Source organism: Microcebus murinus, chromosome 1 (genome assembly GCF_040939455.1).
Source record: "Microcebus murinus isolate Inina chromosome 1, M.murinus_Inina_mat1.0, whole genome shotgun sequence".
Classification (NCBI taxonomy): domain Eukaryota; kingdom Metazoa; phylum Chordata; class Mammalia; order Primates; family Cheirogaleidae; genus Microcebus; species Microcebus murinus.
In genome coordinates this window covers 103255427-103279832 of record NC_134104.1, presented here as the reverse complement: position 1 = coordinate 103279832, position 24406 = coordinate 103255427, and the positions used below count along the sequence as shown (strand labels likewise).

General features: G+C 38.3%; 1 protein-coding gene across 1 annotated transcript; it reads left to right on the top strand.

Annotated features, from left to right (window-relative positions):
• Positions 1-645: 645 nt before the first annotated feature.
• LOC105856809 (vomeronasal type-2 receptor 1) lies at positions 646-23805 on the top strand. The gene is made up of 6 exons (XM_012738700.3): positions 646-884; positions 6953-7244; positions 9701-10573; positions 13778-14005; positions 21161-21284; positions 22823-23805. The coding sequence occupies exons 1-6, from the start codon at positions 646-648 to the stop codon at positions 23803-23805; spliced, it is 2739 nt and encodes a 912-aa protein (XP_012594154.3).
• Positions 23806-24406: the final 601 nt, after the last annotated feature.

Genomic DNA, 24406 nt, shown 5'->3' with positions numbered 1-24406 from the left:
GACTTTATGAAATTTTTCTTAAGATAGCTTATTACCATACTAGTCACTGATGAGCACATTGAAACACAGAAATCAAGTGGCTTTCCCACCATCTCACTAACAAAAGTGGCAGGACACATTAAAAATGATGCCTTCTATTCCAAATCCTATCCATGGTTCTCTACCCAACTTTTTCTATACCCTGAAGGAGAGAGCTTGGCCTGAAGTCACCTTTTTAAATACTTTGTGATGAAGCAGGATGCCTTTTTCTCACCTTTAGGGTAAGAGAAGCTCCCACAAGGATGGCTGAAGTGAGAAGGAATGAGACTGACTTATGATAAACAAGAAAGGGACAGTTTCTATGAAATGAAATGACCCTTTAAAACTCAAAACCTACTATTATGTCATTAAATATTATTGCTAAGCATAAGAGAAATTTTTATGAGTCTCTTTTCAAAAGCATCACTCAGCTCCTAGTCCAGATCCACAAATTGTGAGAGTGAGGCTCTGATTGACTGAGACATGACAATTATGTAAATAAGTGGCAGCAAGCTGAGTCCTTGGGGACCAGGCAACACACACTCAGGGTAACACTCCATCTAGGTGCCTCATTGAAACTAGTCTAATTTCAACATTGGTAATTTGCCCCAAACTCACCTTATTAAAATGGCCAGCAGAAATAAATGCTTGGCCCTAGGATTTCTTGCATTTTTATGGGCTGAATTGTGCACTGAAGGCAAAGAAGAGGAAGAACAGACTTGCCGGTTGCTGGGCAAGTTTGATTTGAATGGGTATGTAGATGCCAAAAACCATTCACTTGTTATTGGAGGGCTGTTTCCTATTCACTCCAGGACCATCCCAGCAAATGAATCTATTCTGGAGCCAGTATCAGCAAAATGTGAAGGGTAAGCCATTCTTTTAGTCTTCTTTTTACATCAATTATAGGTGCTGGGTAGGAGTGGTGGGTGTGAGGGTCAGGGTCGGGAACTGGAGCCATGATGCTAGCCCTGACTCTGACACTATCTTTTTCACTCGGAATAGATACTTCTTGTTATTAGGCCTCAGTTTCTCCAAGGTGGGCATTGCTTAAATATGGGAAAAGCTTGGTCTCAAGCGGGTCCCTTCCCACTTTTGTATCTCAGACAGGAAAAAGACAGGTTTTACGGTCTTCAAAGGATGGTCTATGGGCCAGCAGCATCAGCATCGCCTAAGAGCTTGCTAGGATTGTAGAATCCTGGGCTGCATCCCACACCTGCTGAATTAAAATCTACATTTTTGTAAGACCTCCTGATGATTCATGTATATAATAAAGCTTGAGAAGTTATGATGCAGAATTATGCAGTGTTGCAGCTTTGCTGTTAATTGTTATGGACTAAACTTTCTTCAAGTGAAAATACATGGTGTGGAAATGCTGATTTATTTCTGAGCTAATGTTCATGGTAAGATTCCTTTGGCTACTAGAATGCTTCTGCCTCTACTCTCCTACCTTTAAGTTGTCTTGTCAGGAAATGGGATCTGAATTTGCTAGTGATCCATTATAAAAAAGGCAAACATGGATTAGTTGTCACACACACACATACACACACAGAGACACTTCAGATATGAAAAGAATGCGACCAATTAAAAGGACAACAATTATCCACTACCATTTGGTACTACCTTAACAAAGCAACTCTTTTCATTTTCCTATATGCTTTCTCAGCCCTTTATACAAATACACCCATAAATTTTGCATTGCTGTGACCAAAGCACAGACATAATTTTATATTTGACATTTTACATTATGTAGTAAACATCCCCATGATGCTACATAGTAGTCATAATTGCAAATGCACGATGTAAAAATTTTAACAACATCTTACGCCATTAAATTTTTACTGATCACAGCTCTTGCCCTTTAATAATATTTTATGCTCCATATTTGAGATATTATTAAAGGGATGGATCATCTATAATGCTGTTGGCAAAAAGAAAGGATTGCAATCAGTCATTATTTGTCTCTTTCCTGGACCTTCTAATTGCTTTCTATTCTTACAGTGAAGCAAAGGGGAGAAGGATGTGAGGGGCTTTTACTTGCAGCTACATTGTTGTAGAGTGAGTTCATTATTTTTCACAGAAGTTTTCACTTCTTCAATCTTTAATAACTTAAAATGAAGACTTAGAGTTTGTCATATTATGAAGCACTAATATTTCATAAACTGAATCAGTTAATTTTTCTCCACTCTCTACTGGAATTTCTGAAGACTATTTACCTAGCAAAATTAAATGTAAAAGCCAATACACATATTTTTAAATTAAAATTCACCTTCCCTAAAATAATTTGGCATATCCACTGTGGTTGACACAGCGGTGAGAAATAAGTACATTCCACTTTGAAAATAATTCACTTACGAGGGATTTGTATAGTCAATATAATCAGGATTTGCGTGGCCACAGCTTGGCTTTATGCTATGCATTTGGCATATACGTACGTAAAAGAAAAGACAGTGTGCTTTTAAAAGGAAGTTAATAGGGGATACAAGACAGACTTAACCAACACGAATATGTAAAACACATAATAGTTACAAGAGAGGGAGACTAGGAGAACAAAGTGCTGTGTCTTCCTGTGTGCTCTTGGGAAGGGGTGGGAAACAGAAACCAGAGAGCACTGAGAGTCAGCACCACACCCTTTAAATGGGCTTTTACTCCTAAAAGTTCTACAGTTCATTTGCAAGCGAGAGGAGTAGAGGGTGGCTACTAGTCATTCACCCCAAAGATGAGTTATTTTTCACGTGATCCTACCTGCTATGAGGGAATAGAAATGTGGCGAAGGTAGATGATGAGAGGAGGAGAGGACGCTGTGAATTTAGGGAGAGAGGTTCCCTGAATGAACTGCTGTGGTGGAAGATCAGAGGAGTCTGGGGATGCTATGAGGGGCAGAGACATTTGGAATGGCAGAGAAGAAAGTGGTGAGTGTTAAGATGTGAGAAAGAGAAAGATAAAAAGGCACCGAATGGAAACAATGACAAAGTTTACCTTCTTCAGAAATTTGTAAGGAGTTGGCTCTGTTTTCTCTCGTATTTTGAGACCCCACATAAAAAGTCTTCCCTTAACAAATGTAATGAGAAAGGAAATGGAAGACTGTCAGTTTGTCTCCCTGATAGTCTGGGGACCAGACTGAGGACTACTGATAGTCTGGATGGGGACCAGGGGTGCTCACCCAGAAGGGGACACGTGGGGGCAGGAAACAGAGGGTCAACAGTGAGGCCCGAGAGCCAGCAGGGCCCATGGAGCAGAGGCCTGAGCTCCAGAGCCTGCCCCAGACAAGTGTGGACAGCTGACTTCAGCCTCTTCATACAATTGTGTGACAATAAGCAACGGCATTTACCTGTTTCCTATATTTGTTATTTGGTTTTTATTGGGCTCTGATCATTAAGAAAAACAAAATAAATTGGATCTGGCTCTGTTTCTCTCAGGTGAAACTCTTGGGAAGAGAATTATTGTTTCTTCAGTGCTAAAATACAGAAGACAACTTATTTACTCTTAAAATGGTTGAAGATGTTATACTCACATTTCAGATGAGGAAACTAAGATTCGGAGAGGTTAAATGGCTTGCACAAGGTCACATGGAATGTATAAGGCAGAGTTAGGGTTTTATTTTAGGACCTCTGAATCAGCCAACTGTTGTTTTTTTTCCACTTTAAGAATATTTCCCAAACTGATAAATTCTTCTTGAAAAGAGGATTCTGGACCTCAAATATATGTGGGTAACCACCAAGACATTGTAGAACCTGTAATACACTGCACACATTATGAATGTAGCCCTAGGAAAGGGCTAAATGTGCAGCATTTCCGAAGTTTATTTAATAAGAGAATTCTTTACATGGGAAACTCTGCACAGTCTCACACTGCTCAGGTATGAACAGTTGGTTTAGTTGATACACATTCAAGTGCAATGAGCTGTACAGAAGAGGTAGCTAGGAGAAGGAATAAACAAGTTATTACAATAGAAGGGAGTTCTGGGGGACACCAGAATTCTGTGGAGCATACAGAGCAGCTGCCATCAGGAAGCCTTCAAAAGAGAAGAGCAGAAGAAGTGAATTGAGGAGGCAGTGGTTAGGCTGGGTCCAAAGTCTCTGTAGGGAAGATTCTACAAGAGATGAACTGAGATGAGGGGTCTTTTGATTCTAAAATTTCCACTGAAAGCATAACTTCTATTTATTTTCTGAGACTTTTATTTTTACATTTGTTTCAGGAGGGTTTGCCCTCACCTCATGGGTTGCAATAGCTACTTTAAAGTCTATGTCTGTTGATTGTAATAGCCTAGTCATCTCGCGATTGGTGTCTGTTGATTGGCTTTTCTCTTGAGAGTTGTTTCATGTGGTCTAGGGAATCTAAAAAGCCAGTTTCTTGCCCCAAATGTGGATCAGTTATGCAAGGCATTATTGTGGGTATTCTGCTTGTCTCCCAGCCTGATTTGATTGAAACCCAAATTGCTCATATTTTATACAAGGCTAAAATAAAACTTTCCCCAGCATTTTAATCCATCCTAAATATACTTATGTGTTTTGAATATTGATAACATTCCATATTTTTTAAGTGTTTGATATATTTCTTCAAAATTAGAACTGTATAATTCATTTTCACCTATAACACTCAACATTTCCCTCCTATCTGTATCCAACCCCAATGTTCTCCAGGCCTCTTAATACTCCATGTGAAGCAACTTTTTCTTCTGGTGGGAGAGTCCTCATGGAAGGCCTGGCCTATGTGGTCTTCAGAAGCCAGGCTGGGCCTACTCTCATAATGATTTCATTTGGACATAATTAACCTTTAGGTATAACCAATCTAGAAATTCGCCTTGGGGTTTGGAGAAATCTCATTCTGAAACCCACAATTTTAACAAGATACTAATTTTGGTTGGCTACTAGCTAAAGTATATAAAAGAGGAAGACTTACTATTAATCTGAAAGTGTTGCTCATCAGAGGAAGACAGTAAAATTAAATGAGGAAGGGAATATTTTAATTCCTGTTTTCATTGATCTAAACTAAGGTAGGATTTAGAGAAATTTTCTGAGGGAAAAAGGTGTACATTGTATAATAATACCAGGACTACTGTAATGAAAATCAATGAATAAAAGAAAAATCATCCAAATCCCACCCTTCCAGTAATTATCCTGTGCTCATTTAAAAAAATTCCCTGTTAATCCTTATCCAAATGTTCATATACTTTATATATATTTTTAATCACAGTACGGAAACAACTTTGCATACTGCCTGTTTCACTTAATATTATATGCATACTGTTGTGTAATTTCTTTATAGCTTTTTAATGATGAAAAAAATGTTTCCATCAGGTCAATGTTCCATCTTTTATTATCACTGAGCATGTGAAGTTCTTGCCAGTTTTCCAATATCGTAAATAATTCTGTAATGAACAGTTTGGGGCATGTAGCTTTTTCCTTTGGGAAGAATAGTACCTTCTGATAAATTTTCAAGGGTGAAATTAGTGGTTCAAAGCAGATGAATATTTTTCTAGCTCTTGAAATGTATTGTTCTATTACTTTAAAGAGATATTGCTATATTTATTTCAAAAACTTTTACGGTCACCATTATAAATTTGGAAACTAAGTATCTTAGGATGATAAAGCCCATCTGTTCTGGTACCTTCTGGTCCTCCAGTTTCCCCTTTCACGGTGCCACACCCACTCCCACCCTATGTCCTCCAAACATGCTGACCTTTCCCCTCCTTGAATGTTACATGTTCTCTTGCCTTCACACCGGCTCTTCCCTCTGCCTGCAGCACTCCTCCGTTCTTCCGTCATCCTTCAAGTTTCAGCGTGGCTGTTAATTCCTTCAGGGCTAGGTGTCCCTCCTCTGTATTTCATAGTCCCTATGTCTACTCTTATCACTATTTTTTGTTTTTTTGTTTGTTTGTTTTTATCATTTTATGCTGGAGCTGCTTGGCTATATTTCAGTTTCTTTGCCTAGACAGTACTACGTCCACCTTGCACACTGTTGTATTTATATTGTCTAGCACTAGGAGAATCAATAACTACACATTCAGTGAAGAACAAAAGTAACCTGAAACCCCAATTAAAGAGACTTGGAAAAAAATTCCTATCTCCCAGTAGGATTATTTCTTAGTAAATATTTAATTCAAAAATATTTGTTGAGTAGAAGACATAGCGTTACATACGATAGCTACAAAAGATATCAAGAGACAAAAGTCTTTGGGTGCTTGCTTTCAAATAGGTTGAAGTTGGTTAAAACTGGGAAGAAAGAGCTTGGCATACAGTAGTTTTTAACAGAGAAGATATTGACAAAATATAGTGATGGACTGCAGGAGAAATATTTTCTCTTTTTAATGGCTAGAAAATGGAAAGGAGGAGGCATCTTGTTTATGGTTATATGTAAGAATAGTAGGAAAAACACATTTTCAATTAAAAATCTTTCAACCATAATAATCAAATCATGGCAGAAAAATTATGTAATAGGAGTCAAAGTATATATATATTTTATGTACTGGTATTTTCATATATTTATGTAATTTTTATAATTATAATTAATGTGCAGAAGAAAAGAAAAGGCAAGAAGGAGAGAGAGGAGACTCATATAGCACTAGGGACTTCCGATGATTGGGGAAAAGTGTTTTGAGGGGATATGGGTGCAGGTTTGTGGGGAGAATTGTGAATATAAGAATATTTTTTGTGAAAACTGATAATTAGCAGTTTGAGAAGATTATAGCATATATATAGATAGAGCATGAAAACATCCAAAAAAGTGTTTCCCAATCAAAACCAGTGAGTAATTATTATGATTCATACTTGAATCCTTCAAGTTTGTAATATCATTTATGAAAAATTAACACATTCAGACAACGGAGGTGACTGCTGATGTTTTGACAAAATGCTCTGATCACCAACCCCAATCGAAAACTGCTTTTCCCCTCAAAGATCTACCTACTAATTTACAAAAGCTATTTCTTTATCAGGTTTAACTTTCGGGGATTTCGTTGGCTGAAAACAATGATCCACACAATCAAGGAGATTAACGAGAGGAAGGATATTTTGCCCAACATCACTTTGGGCTATCAGATCTTTGACACCTGTTTCACCATCTCCAAATCAGTAGAAGCGGCTTTGGTGTTCCTTACAGGGCAGGAAGAAAATAAGCCCAATTTTAGAAACAGCACCGGAGCATTTCTGGCAGGAATTATTGGAGCAGGTGGATCATCCTTATCAGTTGCTGCTTCAAGGATTCTAGGATTGTATTATTTACCTCAGGTATCTCAGAATACAGCGCCGGGTACAGACTTATTAAAAACCAAAAACTGGGTGGGAGGAGCCGAGGTTTAAAAATCTACCTGTTGGGTACAATATACACTATTCTGGCGATGGGTACACTGACAGCCCTAACTTCAGCATGACACAATACATCTATGTAACGAAAAGCACTTGTGCCCCCTAAATCTATTTAAATAAAAAATAAAATACTTTTAAAAGCTCCCTACAAACCGTGTTTGTGGAAATTGCAGTAAGTAGCAAGGTGCTCTGGTGAGGCTGGGTTAAGTTGCAGAGACAAGCAGGGGTGGTGGTCATGCTGCAGCCCCTAGTTACTATGTTCAGATGGGCCGTTAGCAAGTGTGAATTGATGCCTCCTTAGAGCCGATTTGAAAATATTCTACATCCCTTGGCACCCTGCTTTAATTTTTGGCTTGAGGTTGGTGACCCAGTGATTTGTAGGTTGGCATCTCACTAGGTGTAATACTTTATAGCACTCTGTGAAGCACCGTGTAGGTGCCTGATAAATACATGTTTGTTGATCAATAGATGGTATAAGGAACTCACGTGTTTCTTGCCTATATTAATGCTTATTATTCATGACGCTTTTTGTTTATGCACTAACATGGTGAAATGAGCCTGGGAATTTTGCAAGATGGCTAGGGTTTTGAGGATGCTAACTTTACAGACTATTTAAAGTTCAGAGGCAGTGACACATTTAAACATAAGAAGATAATGTTAGAAAAAAGGGATTATTAAGAAAATATAAATAAAGCTCATAATTATCTCTAAGGATAGGTTGTTAAAGTATCAATTGTCAGGACTTATTAATGTGAATTATTAAGCTTATTCATGTTACTGAAGTAATGGGTGAGCTTGAAATAATTGTAAAAATAATTTATATAGTATTTCTTATAAAGCTGCAAATACAAATGTAGGGGAGCAGGAAAATACAGAGAAACAGAACAAAGAGGAGAGCTTGGGTCACGCGGCTGACACTGCAGGTGTGGGCTTCGTGCAGCTCACACTGCTGCTCCTGTGAGCTCAATCTTCCACCAAATTGACTGTGTGGTTCAGACACTGGTTAGAAACATCTAGATAGATTTTCTCATTTAAATCCTTGTAGTAAATCTGCAAAGAAGTTAAAAGAAATCTATGTGACAGACACTTCCAATTTGTTGTCTCATTTGATATATTGAGCAACCTCACATGTAGATATTATCACCCTGATTTCGCTTATGTGGAAACGAAGGTTCAGAAGGTTTAAGAAACTTGGATCTAAGATCTTACACTGATAAATTATGCAGCCAGAGTTAGAAATCCGATGTCTCTGCTTCTTAAACAGGATTGTTTTTTCTAAAGATGGCCTCCATGGTGTTGCTGCCTTGCATGATTCCAAAGAAGAACGTAAACTTTAGCCAATGAAGTAAGAATAGGACATAGGGGAGAGGAAAGAGAAAATAGGAATAGTCTGGCACCCATGAAGACATTGACAGTCATGGAGCTATGAAACTATAATATAGGAGGTCCTATTGGAGATAATACATTAATAATATGAGAGAGGAATGGGATGGGATAAAGGAGAATGTTCTTAACTGTAGAGTGGTGAGGTAGATAGAGGGTAAGCTATAGCAGAAATGCATATAAGACGGTGAGGAATTCATCTGACCTCCATTCTTAGGTTCCCAATAATAGAAAATACATACAAGGACCACTGGCCAAATGAGAAAAAAATACCTCTTCATTTATCTAGACAAGTGCCTATAAAATGAGGGCTTCTAGTAACCTTGTTAGAGAACATGGGTTACACCTGAAATCGAGGTGGTGCTTTCTACCACCTTTCTTAAGCTAAATCTTGAAACCTTCTTACTCTGAAGTCCTGGCAGAGAAAAATAAGAAAAGAGAAGAGGAAAACAAGACAGAAAGTAGACATGGGAGAGGGGGAGAGACAGAGAGAGAGAGAGAGAGAGAGAGAGAGAGAGAGAGAGAGAGAGAGAGAGAGAGAGAGAGAGAGAAGGAAGGACTGGGTTTGCCAAGTGGACTGAGTCCATTCACCCCATCATCTGTATGGCTGAGAAGGTAAATCTGAGTGGATGGCTACTCACTCCCCTAATTTCTGGGGTGCAAGGGGAAAGGACAGATGGCTTCCTTTTTACTGCTGTGACCCCACCTGTAAAAAGTAGTGCATTGAATGTCATCAGGTTAATAATGAGCTCTTCCAAATCCCTTGGGACGGGGTAGGAAAAGGGGGGATAGAGAGGCCCATAGTGTTCCCTCCCCCAGTTCCCACCTGCTGAGTAGGGAGAGGAGTAGAAGTCATTTTGTGAATAGAAGGATGTGAGAATACAGAGAGAAGAATGGTTAAGTTCCCTCCCTCTCCAATAAAAATATTCTGAAATTCTGTAATTTGAAATTGGCTATTTTCTTTCTAATAACCGCATGAATATTTTCAATTGTAGGTGGGCTATGCCTCTACTTGCTCAATTTTTAGTGACAAATATCAGTTTCCTTCTTATCTTCGCACAATAGCCAGTGATAAGATCCAGTCAGAGGCCATGGTAAGACTTATCCAGCACTTTGGCTGGGGCTGGATAGGCACTATAGCAGCTGATGATGATTATGGAAAATATGGAGTAAAAATTTTTAAGGAAAATATGGAGAATGCCAACCTCTGCATCGCATTCTCTGAAATCATTCCCAAAGTCTATTCCTATGAGAAAATGCAAAGAGCTGTTGATGCCATAAAGACCTCCACTGCCAGAGTCATTGTGCTTTATGCATCTGATATTGACCTCAGTCCTTTTGTGCTGGAGATGGTTTACCATAACATAACTGACAGAACATGGATAGCCAGCGAAGCGTGGATTACCTCAGCCCTCATTGCAAAGCCTGAATATTTTCCATATTTTGGTGGCAGTATTGGATTTGCAATACCAAGAACTGATATACCAGGATTGAAAGAATTTCTTTATGATGTACATCCTAGCAAGGATCCAAATGACGTCCTGACCATTGAATTCTGGCAAACTGCTTTTAACTGTACTTGGCCCAACAGCAATGTTCCATACAACAGTGACCATAGAGTGAATATGACTGGTAAAGAAGACAGATTGCATGCCATGTCTGACACGTTCTGTACTGGAGAAGAGAAGTTGGAAGATCTGAAAAACACCTATCTGGATGTGTCTCAGCTAAGAATTACGAACAACGTCAAACAAGCTGTGTATTCTATGGCTTATGCTCTGGATAGTCTCAGCACATGCGAAGAAGGTCGTGGGCCATATGTTCCAGGAAACACCTGTGCATACATACCTGACTTTGAGCCTTGGCAGGTAAGTTGCTGTTTGTTTGACTTCATTATATAGCTTGAAAATGATAAGAATTCATGACATTAAAACCCCTGATTTGCCTTTGTATGTAATAGACATGATTTCATCACATGCCCACCTAAAATAATGGCTTACTTGCGTGGCCTAAATGGGCATTTTAAAGTTCCCATTTGTTAACAAAGTTTTTATTAGATTTGTTGTGGATGACAGAAAGCTCCCTAAAACAGTGTTTTAAACAACATAGGGTTTTTTTTTTTTTTTTTTTTTGCACATAAATGAAGTTTAGAGATAAGCATTCTAGGACTGAAAGAGTGTCTTAGGGACCCACTCCCTATCATGTTGTTTCACCATCTACAATATGGGGTTCGCCTCATAATCCTAGATGGCTACCAGGGGTTCAAACATCATGTCCACATTCTATCCAGCAGGAAGAGGAAAGGCCAAGATGTGTACACTCCTCCATTTAAGGATAATTTCTGGAAATTATAATATATACCATTCTCCTTATATCCCACTAGCCAGGATTTAGTCATGTGATTGTATCTTGCTGAAAAGGAAACTGGAAGATGTAGTCTTCATGCAGTATGGGAAGGGAATGAATGCTGGAGGTGAAGATGACTGGGCCATCTTGGAAATTGGCTTTCACATCTCCTGTTTCAGGCCTAATCCCAGAAGCTCATGTTGGGACATGGTAGTCTGAGTGGTCTCCCCAAGATGCACACCTACAGAATGCTCCCCTGCTTGTGTCTTCAGGACCTCCCCTCTTACCTACAACGAATAAAGCATGAGCATCCCTGGTCTGGCACCATCAGCCCTTCGCGATCCAGGCTCTGTCAGCATCTCTGATTTTATCTCCTTCCATGACCATTTTACTCTTTTGCTACTAAATTGCTTGTCATGCCCTACAGAGTCTATGGTGGCCGGAAACATCGCATCTTCATTTTCACTTTTATTTTCAAATCAATCGCACATTGCATCTAATTTTGTGTCTTCTTTGTCTCCTCCAATCTGTGGCAGCTTTTCTTTCTTTCCTTGTTTTTCATGTCTTTTATACTTTTGATGAGAACTGGTCAGCTATTTTTAGAATATTTTAAATTTGGGTTTGTCTAATTTTTTTCTCATGATTAGAGTGAGGTTTTGAATTTTTGGCAAGAATATCGTAGAAGTGATGTTGTATCCTTTCCTATGCCTTATATCCTGATATAATTATGTACCTTTATTGTTGATATTATTAATAACTTTGGTCACTTAATCACAGTGATGTCACCTCATTTTCCCACTGTGAAGTTACTATGCTTTCCTTTGTAATTGATAATTATCTTCTGGAGAAGTATTTTGAGCTTCTGACCACAAATCTTAGCATCCATTGATGATTCTTCTTGCCTGAAACAACAGCTACTGTGTTGTTTGAAAAGTGATGATTTTCTATTCCCCTCATTCTTCTACATGTATTAGCTGGAATTCTATTCCTCCTCCACTGATTTATTTATACCAACATGAACTCATGGATATTCACTTCTAAATCCAACATTTTATCACTCATATGTGGGAGCTAAAAAGAATTTGAGCTCCTGGAAGTAGGGAGTACAACTGTGGGTATTAGAGGCTGGGAAGGGTGGAGCTGAGCGGAGTGTGGGGAGAGGTTGATTAGCAAATATAAAATTGCAGCTGGATGGGAGGAATGAGTTCTGGTGTTCTGCAGCACTGTAGGGTGAATATAGTTCACTACAATTTATTAATATAGTTCATTAACAATTTATTGAACAATAAATTGTTCAATATTAAACAATTTATTGAATTTATTGAACAATAAGTTGTTCAATATTATTGAACAATAAATTGTTCAATACAATTTATTATATTTTCAAAGAGCTAGAAGACAGGATTTGAAAAGATCACAGCACAAAAAAATAACAAATGTTTGAAGTGATGGATATGCTACTTACCCTGATTTGATCATTATGCATTGTATACATGGTTCAAAATATCACTATATATCCCACAAACATGCATAATTACTACATGTTAACTAAAAATAAAAGAGGGGAAACCTTGTTTCCCCCCCAGGCTTCCACATCTTAGCTAATAGAAGCTTTTCCTTCCCTTTTAAGGCAAAATCCTTGGAAATAGCCTTGACTTCTTTCTTTTTCTCACATTATATATCTGATTGATTAGCAAATTCTGTCGGTCCTGCCTTCAGAATATATCTAGAATCTGATCACTTCACACCACCTCCTCTGTCTGTTACCACTCTGGCCTGAGCCACTATTGTCTCTTGCTAAGATTAATTTAAGAGATTTCTGGTTGACCTCCCTGCCACTTCCTTGCCACACAGAAGCCTGCAAAAATTAAGACTGGCTGTGTTACTCCTCTGCTTAAAATTGTGCAAGGCTCCCCATGTCACTCAGGGCAAAAGCTTAAGTCCTCACCATGACCCACGAACCCTACCTGGTCTCTAAACAACCCCCTTCTCCTCTCAGGGCTTACTCTGTTCCATCCACCAGGACTCCTTTGCTGTTTCTTGAATTCTCCTGGTGCACTGCTGCCTCAAGGCCTTTGGAAGCATACCACAGGACTAACTTCTGTACCTCCTTCAGTCTTTGGTAGAACGTCACCTTCTACATCACACATACATTCTCATTGATTTAAAACTGTGACTCCCATGGCCTCCCCATCCTCTGCCCACTGCTTTCCTAATCCTCCTTATCCTGCTCTACTTTATCATTTTCCTATAGTATCTATTACTTTCAAATATGCCATAAAAATACAAATTTTTTTTTCTAATAGCCAAATTAAAAAATAGAAACAGATGAAATTAAATTTAATAATGTATTATATTTAACCCAATATATCTAAAATAATATTTTAGTGTATAATCATAATCATGATAATATCAAAACAATAATGTGAAATTATTAATGAGATAGTTGACATTCTTTTGTGTGCATGTGAACTAAGTCTTTATAGTCCAGTGTGTATTTTACACTGACAGCACATCTCAATTTGGCCAACCACCTTTTAATGGCCGCATGTGGCTAAAGATTATTGTATTAGACAGTAAAGGTGTAAAGGAGGAGGAAAAAATCCAAACCCATGAATTATATATGAGTTTGAAATTATTTTCTTTATAAAACCGTGTTTTTCTAGACAATCAACTTTTTACAATTTGCTTTTTTTCCCTGATGTTCTTTTCTCCTTGCTTTCTAGCTAATGTACTATTTGAAGACACTTAAGTTTACAACCCATGATGGAAGAAGAATAGAGATCGATGAAAATGGAGATGTGACTGGTTACTATGATATTCTAAATTGGCAATTAGATGATAATGGGAATATTGCCTTTGTGAAGGTGGGAGATTATGTATTTACAAATTCTATGTTTGAACTTGTGATCACAAAGAATACGACAATATTTTGGAACACTGAATCATCAGAGGTTAGTTGCTCTGACATCATATTTGGTTTAGAATTGCATTTCTGTGTTGTTTCAGGCACTTATGGAATATCAAACACCCTGAGTTGGTCATTTCCAAATCAGTTTTTCCATGCACAGTACACATGTTTTCAATGGATAGATTCAAATCTTTTATTTTCTTAGATTATAGTTTAAAATATTAGTTTTATTACTTTTTTTTCTTCTTCAAGTCCTCCAATCATACTTGCGTTTAAACTCCTTTGTCTGTATTTCATTTCATCCATCCACTTTCTCTCTGATGATATCTGCTTTTTAAAATAAAATCTCATTTTTACTTTAAACAATTTTTAATTTATTATTATTATATATATTTTTAATTTCAGAATATTATGGGGGAACAAATGTTTAGGTTACATATACTGCCTTTGCCCTGCCTGAGTCAGAGCCACAAACTTCATTTTTATTATCTTTGTTTTTTCTTGCTTTTATTTAATGACCCTCGTTAAATTTTCATTCCAATATACTCTTTTTGAACCTTTGTAACCTTTGTAATTTTATTCTTAATTTATGTAATGGTTTGTGTCTTTTTCTTTGGTTTCTCTCCTGAGTAAAATGAACTTTTTCATTTCTTCCAATATTATACCTATTGATTTTTAATTTTTATATTTCTGATTCAAGATAATTTTACACATCTCAAGTGTTTATCTGAGAATATTTAATTGTATTAGAATTGGTATGTAGAATTGGTATGTAGAATACAGTAATATTCTTCTGTTTAATGGTTTTGTGTGTGTGTGTGTGTTTGTGTGTGTTTTGAAGAGAAATTTTAAACAGCTGGAATATTTTGATTTTCTGTTTTCTTCCTATAGTGGACTTATCTGGAAGTACAATTCTATTTTTGGTTATTTTTATGGATAAGAATGAGGGTTTGGGGTGGCTTACACAGTCCCCATTTCAAGATTGCCTTCATCTATTAGTATAGTGAAGTGCATATTTAAGGAAGACCTTTTTTGTGTGGTAAGGGAGAGCTTGATGTGTCTTTTGATTTTATGGTTTACACTTGTTTCTGTAGGATCCTTAATTTCTTCCTCTTCTCTCCCATGTACCACACCTCAAAAAGACACTAATGTCTCTCTATATATCTTCTGACCCCACTAAAGTGGTGCCTTTCTGAAACTGTCACTTTGAGCCCCACTTTCAAGTTTAAGTCCCTTGCCTATAGCCAGCCCTGTTTCTACAAGGTTTTGGACTTGTTTTAGTGCAGGATGGAACCTTTTCCTTCTGAGAATGATTTTATCTGCTCTCTGCCAACCTTAGGTTCTCTGCTTACCTTTACTCTTTTCTGCATTCTTTTTAGAGTCCCCTCATTTTCAACATACCCAGCACCAAGGAGGGAACTCCAGAGACAACTCTCCAGGAATTTCATGGCAATTTCTCTACTTACAAGTAGTTAAAAGTTTGTAGTGTTCTCATGCTCATTGTGATGTTGAAGTCATGGGTTATGTGTGGTTTTATTTACTTCTGCCCCTCTAAAAAAATTTGTGTGTTCTTCTTGGAGGATGTGTGGAGGGATTTACAGTTTAATAGCTAGACTTCTGGGACAACAAGAAGTTTTACTCTTCCCTTCTGACAGTAGTTCTAGAAGAACTTCATTTCTTCTTCCCTGTGTTTTTTTTGTTGTTGTTGTTGTTATTTATTTCCAGGGTCAAAGTATGGGAGGAAAAATTTACAAGTTCATAATATAATCTGAGGTAGGAAACACTGGTTACCAGTATGGTGTAGTATGAACACACATACATGTTAATAAACTTTAGTGTATATCATTCAAAAAAATACCATATTGGGATATTTTATGAGAAAAAGGTGAGTTTCACGAGTTTCAAAATTCTTTTCAAATAATGTTTCCAAAATTGGCCTGGGAGGAAGTGGAAGTAAGCTTTGAGGACTAGATGTATTGGTTTTGGATGTAAAATGCTTATCTCAGATTTTAAAAAATCGATTCTTTTTATTATTATTTATGTGCTCTTATAGTTATGCATTATTGTTATTTTTTTGAGCATTATTACCTGGAGCATTATTATTTATCATCAATTATTATTACAATTTTTCTTCTTCCTTCTCCTATAGTAACAGGAGGGCTGTTGGTATGCAGGACGGCAGTTCTGAATATTTTACAAGAGTGGTGGTTGGTGAGCTAGAGGACAGGGTCCTCTGGGTACATAATGTGCAGGCAACCCCTAGAAAAGTGCTGGTGGAAAGTTAAGCAGAAATCCCATCACTCATTTACCAGATACCTGAACTTTTTTTACCTTTAATAAACTATTAGTTCAGGAAAGTAGAGCTATAGCATTTTTTTTTTTTTTTTGAGACAGAGTCTCGCTTTGTTGCCCAGGCTAGAGTGAGTGCTGTGGCATCAGCCTAGCTCACAGCAACCTCAAACTCCTGGGCTCAAGCAATCCTTCTGCCTCAGCCTCCTGAGAAGCTGGGACTACAGGCATGCACCACCATGCCTGGCTAATTTTTTCTATATATATTAGTTGGCCAATTAATTTCTTTCTATTTATAGTAGAGACGGGGTCTCACTCTTGCTTAGGCTGGTTTCGAACTCCTGACCTTGAGCTATCTGCCTGCCTCGGCCTCCCAGAGTGCTAGGATTACAGGCGTGAGCCACCACACCCAACCGAGCTATAGCATTTTTGATAATCTAATTTAGTGTTTATTACAGGGTGCCCTGTAGAGTTACAGTAAGGCAATAGGGTGGGGGAAGAGCAGTGGCAATTTAATCTTCTATGTGAATCTCAGAATGGAGGAAGCAGGAGAATTGAGAGAGATGAAAGTTGTGTCAGTATAACCAGAGAATGCTTTTTCTTTGCTGCCATAGGACTTTTATTTTTTTTTAGAAGTGGGGTCCTTTTTCATCCTGTTTATTATTCATGTATCTTCCCTCTTGACCTGAGGTCTGAGATCCCCAATCTTTCAAATTATCCTGGGAAAGCATGTAAGAATAAGTGACAAGGAACTCAAGATTTCTGAGCTTCTATGTTGTGCCAGATGCCTATGAGATCTTTATCTGATTATCAGTCTATTACTCTCTGCTTTCCATCGGTAGCAATAAACAGACGCACACACAAAAGCATACGCACATGCATATATACACCCTAGATTCTCTTTTCCTTGGCCATCCTTAAGTAGCACTTGAAAACTTTATGGCTGGATGTAAAAATAGCAAGTTGTCAGTGTTTACCACTGTAGGAGCCAGAGCTCTCTGTTTCATTTTATTTCTTTGACTTAGATCTGCTCTGTCCGATAAAGTAGCCCCTAGCCATAGATAGCTTTAAAAATGTAAATGAATTAAAATTAAATAAAATGTAAAATTCAGTTCCTTAATTACATTAGCTGCATTTCAAGCACTCAACAGCCACATGTAGCTAGGGGCTACCATATAGGACAGTGCAGATACATTCATATAACACTTCTATCTTTGTAGAAAGAACAGAGCTTCTCTAAGCCACCTCTCCATGGATGGTGAGCTACTTAATGGATGTGGCTTGACTTCACTTTTATATTCCTTTTGCTAGGTATATATTAATAGTAGGTGCTCAATATACTGTTTATATAAAAAAGGGAGGGTGTCATTATTTGTATATACAAGTTTCATGGAATGCTTGTTCTATTAACAATTGTTGGAAAAATTGTAAAATGTAATAGTAGATTTCTATTTTAATAATGTTTCAGTAGAGTATAGTAATTTTATTTTTCTTCTGTATTAAAATTAGGGTTATATTTGCATAGTGAAATTGCTTCACATGTAATCCAATACACATTTACTACACATCTACTATGAGTCCAACCCTGGGTTAAGCATGGCAATAAATAAATAAATAAATAAAAAGCCACTGCCCTCAAAGTACTTACCATCTGATTAATTAATTAACTGAGCAAATACTTATTGGGCACAATATTATAGGTGCATAAGAACTGAGGTTACATCAAAATGGAACAAATCCCTACCTAATGGACCTAAGATTTCAGTGGATGGAAATAAGCAATAAACAAGACAGCAGAGAAATTATACAGTGTTTTAAAGGGTGATAACGTTGAGGAGAAACAAATATCAGGGCTTGAGACAGGAAGTGCTGGGGGGAGTGTTGCCCTATAATTTCATAGAGTATGGTCAGGAAAGCCTTCACTGGGGTGACATTTGAACAAAAATTCAAAAGGAAGTGAAGTGAATCCATGCATCATCTTGGAGAAGAGTATTTTCAGCAGAGGGAACAGCAGCTTCTAATTCCCAGGCAGGGTTGTGCTTGGCATTTTGGAGGAACGGTAAAGAGGTCCATGTAGCTGCGAAGAGTGAAAGAGAGGGAGAGTAGGAAAGGAGGTCAGAGAGGGGAGAGAGGGTCAGAGGTAGGGCTTTGTTGGTTGTTGAAGGGCTTTGGCTTTTGCACCGAGTGAAAAGGGAAGCTATGAAAGTCTTGACAGAGGAGAGCCATGATCTGACTTAGGGGTTTAAAGGATCATTCTGTCTGCCATACTGCAAATAGACTGGGGAGGAGGGGTGGGGGGGTAAGCTCAGAACCAAGGAAATTGTTAGAAGAACATACATTCATTCAAAATAATGAAGGAAGCTTGGACTAGGATAGCAGTGATGGAGGTGGCAAAAAGTTGTTAGATTCTGGATATAGCAAGACTCTGGATTTACTGACAGATTGGACCTGGAACTGTCTTGCATCAAACAATTACAGGACAATATAAGAAGTGATTTAAGTCATAGTGGTAAACTGAGTCTGGTGGTTGGGGAGAAGATGGGCCTGAGTGAAGGAGAGGGCACATCCAGGTAGGTAATAGAATATAAGCTTGGGGATGATGGAAGAGAATAGTGGTGCTGGTGACAGAAATGGGGAATTTTGGAGGAGGAATAGGGATGGGTTGATGGGGATAGTTTCAGACATGTTGAATTTGAGGTGATGGTAGGATCTCAAGGTAGGGATGTGTTGGAAGTTTAGAACGTGGAATTAGATAGAGGTCGGGTGAGAAAGGTGGGTCAGAGATCAAGATTTGGGAGTTATTCTGTAGAGATGCTGATTGAAGACAAGAGAATGAATGATCTGCTTTATGTCAAGAGGTAAAAGCAGAGGACCAAGCCAAAACCCAAGAAAATGTCCACAGTGATAAGGAAGGTGGAGGAAACAGAACAAACTAAGTAAAAGGACCCAGTGGAAGCCAAGGGAGCTTGCATTTCAAGCAGTAGGTGATTAAGAGTGTCAAATATTGCAGAAAGGCAAGGGAGAATGTGGCTAGAGGAAAAGCTGTCAGACATGGCAAGAGGAGTTGTAGTGAGGTGAGTGGGTCGTAAGCTAGATCACAGAGGTTGAGAAGGGAAGGGATACTGAGGAGTGGAACAAAAAAACCATCAATTAATCGCTCATGATGTTTTCAAAATAAGGTTTATGGAGTGCTCTTTCCCAAAGACTGGCTCAGGAGAGAGGAATTCCAGTTCCTTCTGTAGTGATTTTATTTTTTCTTTCTCAGCCTTTGAGAATACCTTGCCTTCACTCCTTCCTGTAATAGTTATTACAGGTATGCCTGTACAGCTATGCCTTGTTGTCACTCCTTCTTATATAGTTACTCCTCAAAGTGCATTTAAAATATGATTTGACAGATTAAAAAATTCATAAGAATCTCATTTATTGTGTATACATACATCTGTAATGTTACATGCTATAACTTAGCTCAAAGATTTCTAATATTTTCTATGTTATCTACTTCAGATTTGCCCTGGAAAACTCAACATGGGAAAATTCTGATTTTTTTTTTTAAGAGTCCAACAGCTTTTATTAGCTTTGTCTCCTATGCCATGAACTCATAGGGAATAGGTTCTAGCAGCTTGGGCTCCTTTCCTTTGCTTCTCACGAAGTGTGCTTCTCTTGGTGGAGCAGGCTGGTGCTTCAGTTGAACCCAGATAACTTTCTCTTTGGCTTCCTTCTTTTCCTGATCATTTTCCTTCACAGGTTTCCGGAAGCTATCTCGGCTCTCAGAATGTTTAATATGCTCAATACACACATTAACCCTCTTGGCAAGAATCTTGCCCTTAGCTTGTTTGTTTACAACAATTCCAACTGCATGCTGGGTAACATTGTAGACTCTTCCGGTCTTGCCATGGTAACATTTGTGGGGCATGCCTTTTTGAACAGTACCTATTCCCTTGATGTCTACAATATCACCTTTCTTGTAGATTTGCATGTATGTGGCCAAAGGAAAAACTCCGTGTTTTCTAAAAGACCTAGAGAACATGTATCGGGTGCCTCTCCTCTTTCCCTTTGTGTTCGTCATTTTGGTGAATTACTCAGCAGCCACGAGGGTGCAGTTCAAGTGTGCCGAACACGGGGCACCGGGAGCCCCGTGCAGCCCCTACCTGGAAGTGAAAATTCTGATTTCTAAAATAAATATAAATGCGATTATTGATTTCTCAAAATGAAATCTTTGCTTAATGGAAAAACACTTTATCTCCCTTTTAAATAGGAAAATCCCTAGTAGATGAAGATACAAACTGATTTACAAACATCACACTTATTTTGGATTTCAAGGTGCACATCCATGTAGAATGTAAACGGAGGCCTGTATTTACTACCGAGAGTGCTAAAGTCATTTACCAAGAAGATATTCCAGTGCTGTGCCTTATCCTCTTTTTTTTTTTAAGCTTTCCCAATTTTTCTGATAGGACAGATCTTTCATTATTCTTTTCCACTGACTCTTTGTGACACATCGTTGACTTTAAGGTTATGTTGGGGTGACCTTGCTGAGCAAATATATTTTTCAGGCTCTCAAGATGATTCTTGGGGTCATAGGCCCTTCACAAACTGGAATGGACTTGCCAAATGGTCCCATCCCCAGAGTCCCGTGGGCATGGAGCCTAGTCTCCATCCCCAGAGTTAGAAAAAGGTAGGTTTAGGATTAGCTCTGCATTTCTAGAATCAAGCACAAGACTGTATTTTAGCAAAATTCTTCTCTAGGCTGTCCATGTTGTTAATCTCTTTGCCTGTTATTTTCACCCAGCTATGCTGAGTTTCCTAGGATATCACAAAGTTCCGGCAGAAATTCAAATGGGAAGTTTCTCAGCCTCACAGTAGTGGAGACAAAGGGCTTTGTTACATCTCTTGCATTTGTCTTTGCTAGTGTCCCCATTCAGTGTGCGCTGACGTGTGCCCACCCGGGACGCGGAGGGGGATTCGTCAGGGGGAACCGATATGCTGTTTTGACTGCATCCCATGTGCCGACGGATACGTGTCACAGGAACCAGGTACCGATGATCATGTTTTCACCGATACTAAAATGCAATTAGATTACACGTGTGTTGGCAAAGAGAGACCGTCAGGAATCTTCTTTACAAATAGGTGTGAATATCTTACAACAAAAATCATCATAATCCATCAAATTATTGGATGTTTTGTGCAGTGTGAAGAAAACATAATATTGTATATCAGTTATAAAGCTGCTGAAATTGGGAAAAGACTTACAACTTTGAAGTTAGTAGAGGAAAATGCAAAATAAAATATATGAAATGTGAAATATGAATAAGTGGATTCATAAAAAGTATTTAAAATTATTTTAGCTTCTCAAATAGATTAAATATTAGTTATGTTCATAATTGGAGAAAAGGTGACTTGTAGTTCTCTGTTTTTCTACTTTGGATGTGTAAGATCTAAAATTTCGTACCTACTGGAAATTGGCTTAAGGGTCATAAGTAACTAAAAGTTTGTAGGGCAGATGCATTCTGCAACCACTACTCTATGAATTCTTTACCACAGTCTGTTAAATTGCTGCTCTCATGACCAAAATTTTAGCTAGGCTTGGTGTGCTTAGTTTTGTGAAGCATATTGGAGCACATTTATTTTTATCTCTACCTTCCATTGAAAATACAAATAGTATTTGTCTTTTTGTCAAATGGCCCTCAATAGCAAGTCATTTAAAAGAGAATTTTAAAAATGTGAAATTTTCCCAAAGTGGACAATAAGCACCATATAATCTGAACAATTCTCTAGACCCCATGTGGCCCAGTCTCTGCATAGAGTTACAATCAGAAAAGTCCAGTTAGCAGTCAGACGTGATTACAAGGGAGTTGTAATCTTTACCTTCATCTTTCAAAGAACATTAAAGAGATACACTTCATAATCTACTATACACTCACATCAAGTAGTTTTTTCTTATGTTCCAATATTCTCTGTTAGAGCCCCACCCAGCCAAATGCTCCAAAGCTTTGTCAGCCTCAGGCAGCATGATTGTTGTTTTTATTTCCCTTCTTATCCTAAGTTCTTCTCTACCTGATCCTCAAATCTACATCTGGAGGGTGAGGAGGGGAAAAGCTGAATGGGCAAAGACAAAATTCCCTTCTGTGGGCGGGATATTGAATGAAAGACTGAAAACTCTTGTATTTTAACCAACCCCATCCCTCTTACAATCCTCTTGATTGTTTCACCTCAATAGCTTTAATTTTCTCATATTGTTTTCTCATTCATGGATTGTGCTCAGGTTGATGAGGATACACACCACCTTCTCAATTAAATTACTGGAGTAGAAAGACAGAAGCATGTTACTGGAAACGGCTAATGCAGGAAAGGCTGAAACTGAGAAGGGAGACTGATTTCTAAGATTTAAAATAATTCTCATTCTACAATATTATCTGTACACGCTAAGGCCATATTAGATTATTTTGAGATATTCCAGATAAAGGGATTTTTCTATGAGTCTTTGCTTTAGGCTTTGACTGCTCTGTGCTATTCATAATTGAAGGGGGAGATTGGATTTCCTTGTAGTGAATTCCTGTTCTTTGTTCAACAGGTCAAAGGAAGTGTAAACAATGTGGTGAAGACTACTTGACAAATGCACAGAAGAGTGAGTGTGTGCTGAAAGAGGTGGAATTCCTTGCTTATGATGAGCCCCTGGGATTCACACTTGTCATTCTCTCCATCTCTGGGGCACTTGCGGTCACGGCAGTCACGGTTGTGTATGTGGTGTACAGGCACACTCCCCTGGTGAACGCCAATGACCGGGAGCTGAGCTTTCTTATTCAGGTTTCTCTTATCATCACGCTGCTGTCGTCTATGTTTTTCATTGGCAAGCCATCCGACTGGTCCTGCATGGCCCGCCATGTCACTCTGGCACTGGGCTTTTCTCTTTGCCTATCATGCATTCTTGGAAAGACCATTTCTCTGTTTTTAGCCTACAGAATTTCCCAATCCAAAACTCGACTTACATCCATGCACCCTGTTTATCGGAAAATCATTGTGCTAATCTCAGTTCTAGTTGAGACTGGTGTATGTGCAGCCTACTTGGTATTGGAACCCCCAAGAGTATACAAGAACATGGAAGCTCAAAATACAAAGATCATTCTGGAATGTAATGAAGGTTCCATAGAGTTTTTGTGCTCAGTCTTTGGGATCGATATCTTCCTAGCCTTGCTATGTTCTCTTACAATCTCTGTGGCTCGCCAGTTGCCGGATAATTACTATGAAGGAAAATGTATCACCTTTGGGATGCTGGTCTTTTTCATGGTCTGGATCTGTTTTGTCCCTGTTTACTTGAACACCAAGGGCAAGTTCAAAGTGGCTGTGGAAATATTCGCAATCTTGGCATCCAGCTATGATTTGTTGGGTTGTATATTTGCTCCCAAGTGCTTCATTATTTTGCTGAGGCCAAAGAGGAACACCAGTGAAATTGTTGGTGAAAGAATCTCCACTCTAGATAAGGGTATCCAACTGACTGCATCTTCTGTGAGCAGTGAGATTAACAATACTGTGGCGTCAACTGTTCTGGATGAGTAGAGCTTTGTGTTAACATGTGTCCTTCAAAACTGCAGTGGTGATGTGGCTCCACATTCCCTTTCAGGTTGCTCCTGTAGCAGATGCCTGATGCTTTGGTGCAATGCTGAGGATTTGGATTCTGGTGGTGTAGCCTTAGCTGGTATATGAAATCTCATACTGTAAGATATCATTTAGTATGAATTAGAATACCTTTTACTATTGAAATTGTAAACTATTTCATGCAAACATTTCAAAATATTTTGATGTAAGGAGTATGTAGTAGAGTATATGATAGGCACAAATTATCTAAAATGATAGATAAAAAATTTGGCTCTTGAATATGTTTTTGTTCTCATATCATGAGTGTTTGCTCTAGAAATTTACATTAAACAAAATCACCTAGTGGGGGCCAAGAGAGACATAATGTTCTACATCCTGTTAATGCCTCTCTGAAATAGATAGCTTTTCTCTGGTTGAGGTAAGAACTACAGCTCATACACTTTTTCTTGGACCAGGGGGTTTGGAAGAGAATTTATGTTTCAAAGGGCTCAATGGCATTTGAAGAATATTGAAGGAATTGAGATGTTGACAAAATTCAGTCCCTTCTTGAATGCATATGGGA

Coding starts and splice junctions, on each gene's coding strand:
- LOC105856809 (XM_012738700.3), top strand. CDS start 646: ATGGCCAGCAGAAATAAATGCTTGGCCCTAGGATTTCTTGCATTTTTA. Junction 7,245..9,700: donor GATTGTATTATTTACCTCAG/GTATCTCAGAAT, acceptor TTTCAATTGTAG/GTGGGCTATGCCTCTACTTG. Junction 10,574..13,777: donor CTGACTTTGAGCCTTGGCAG/GTAAGTTGCTGT, acceptor CTTGCTTTCTAG/CTAATGTACTATTTGAAGAC.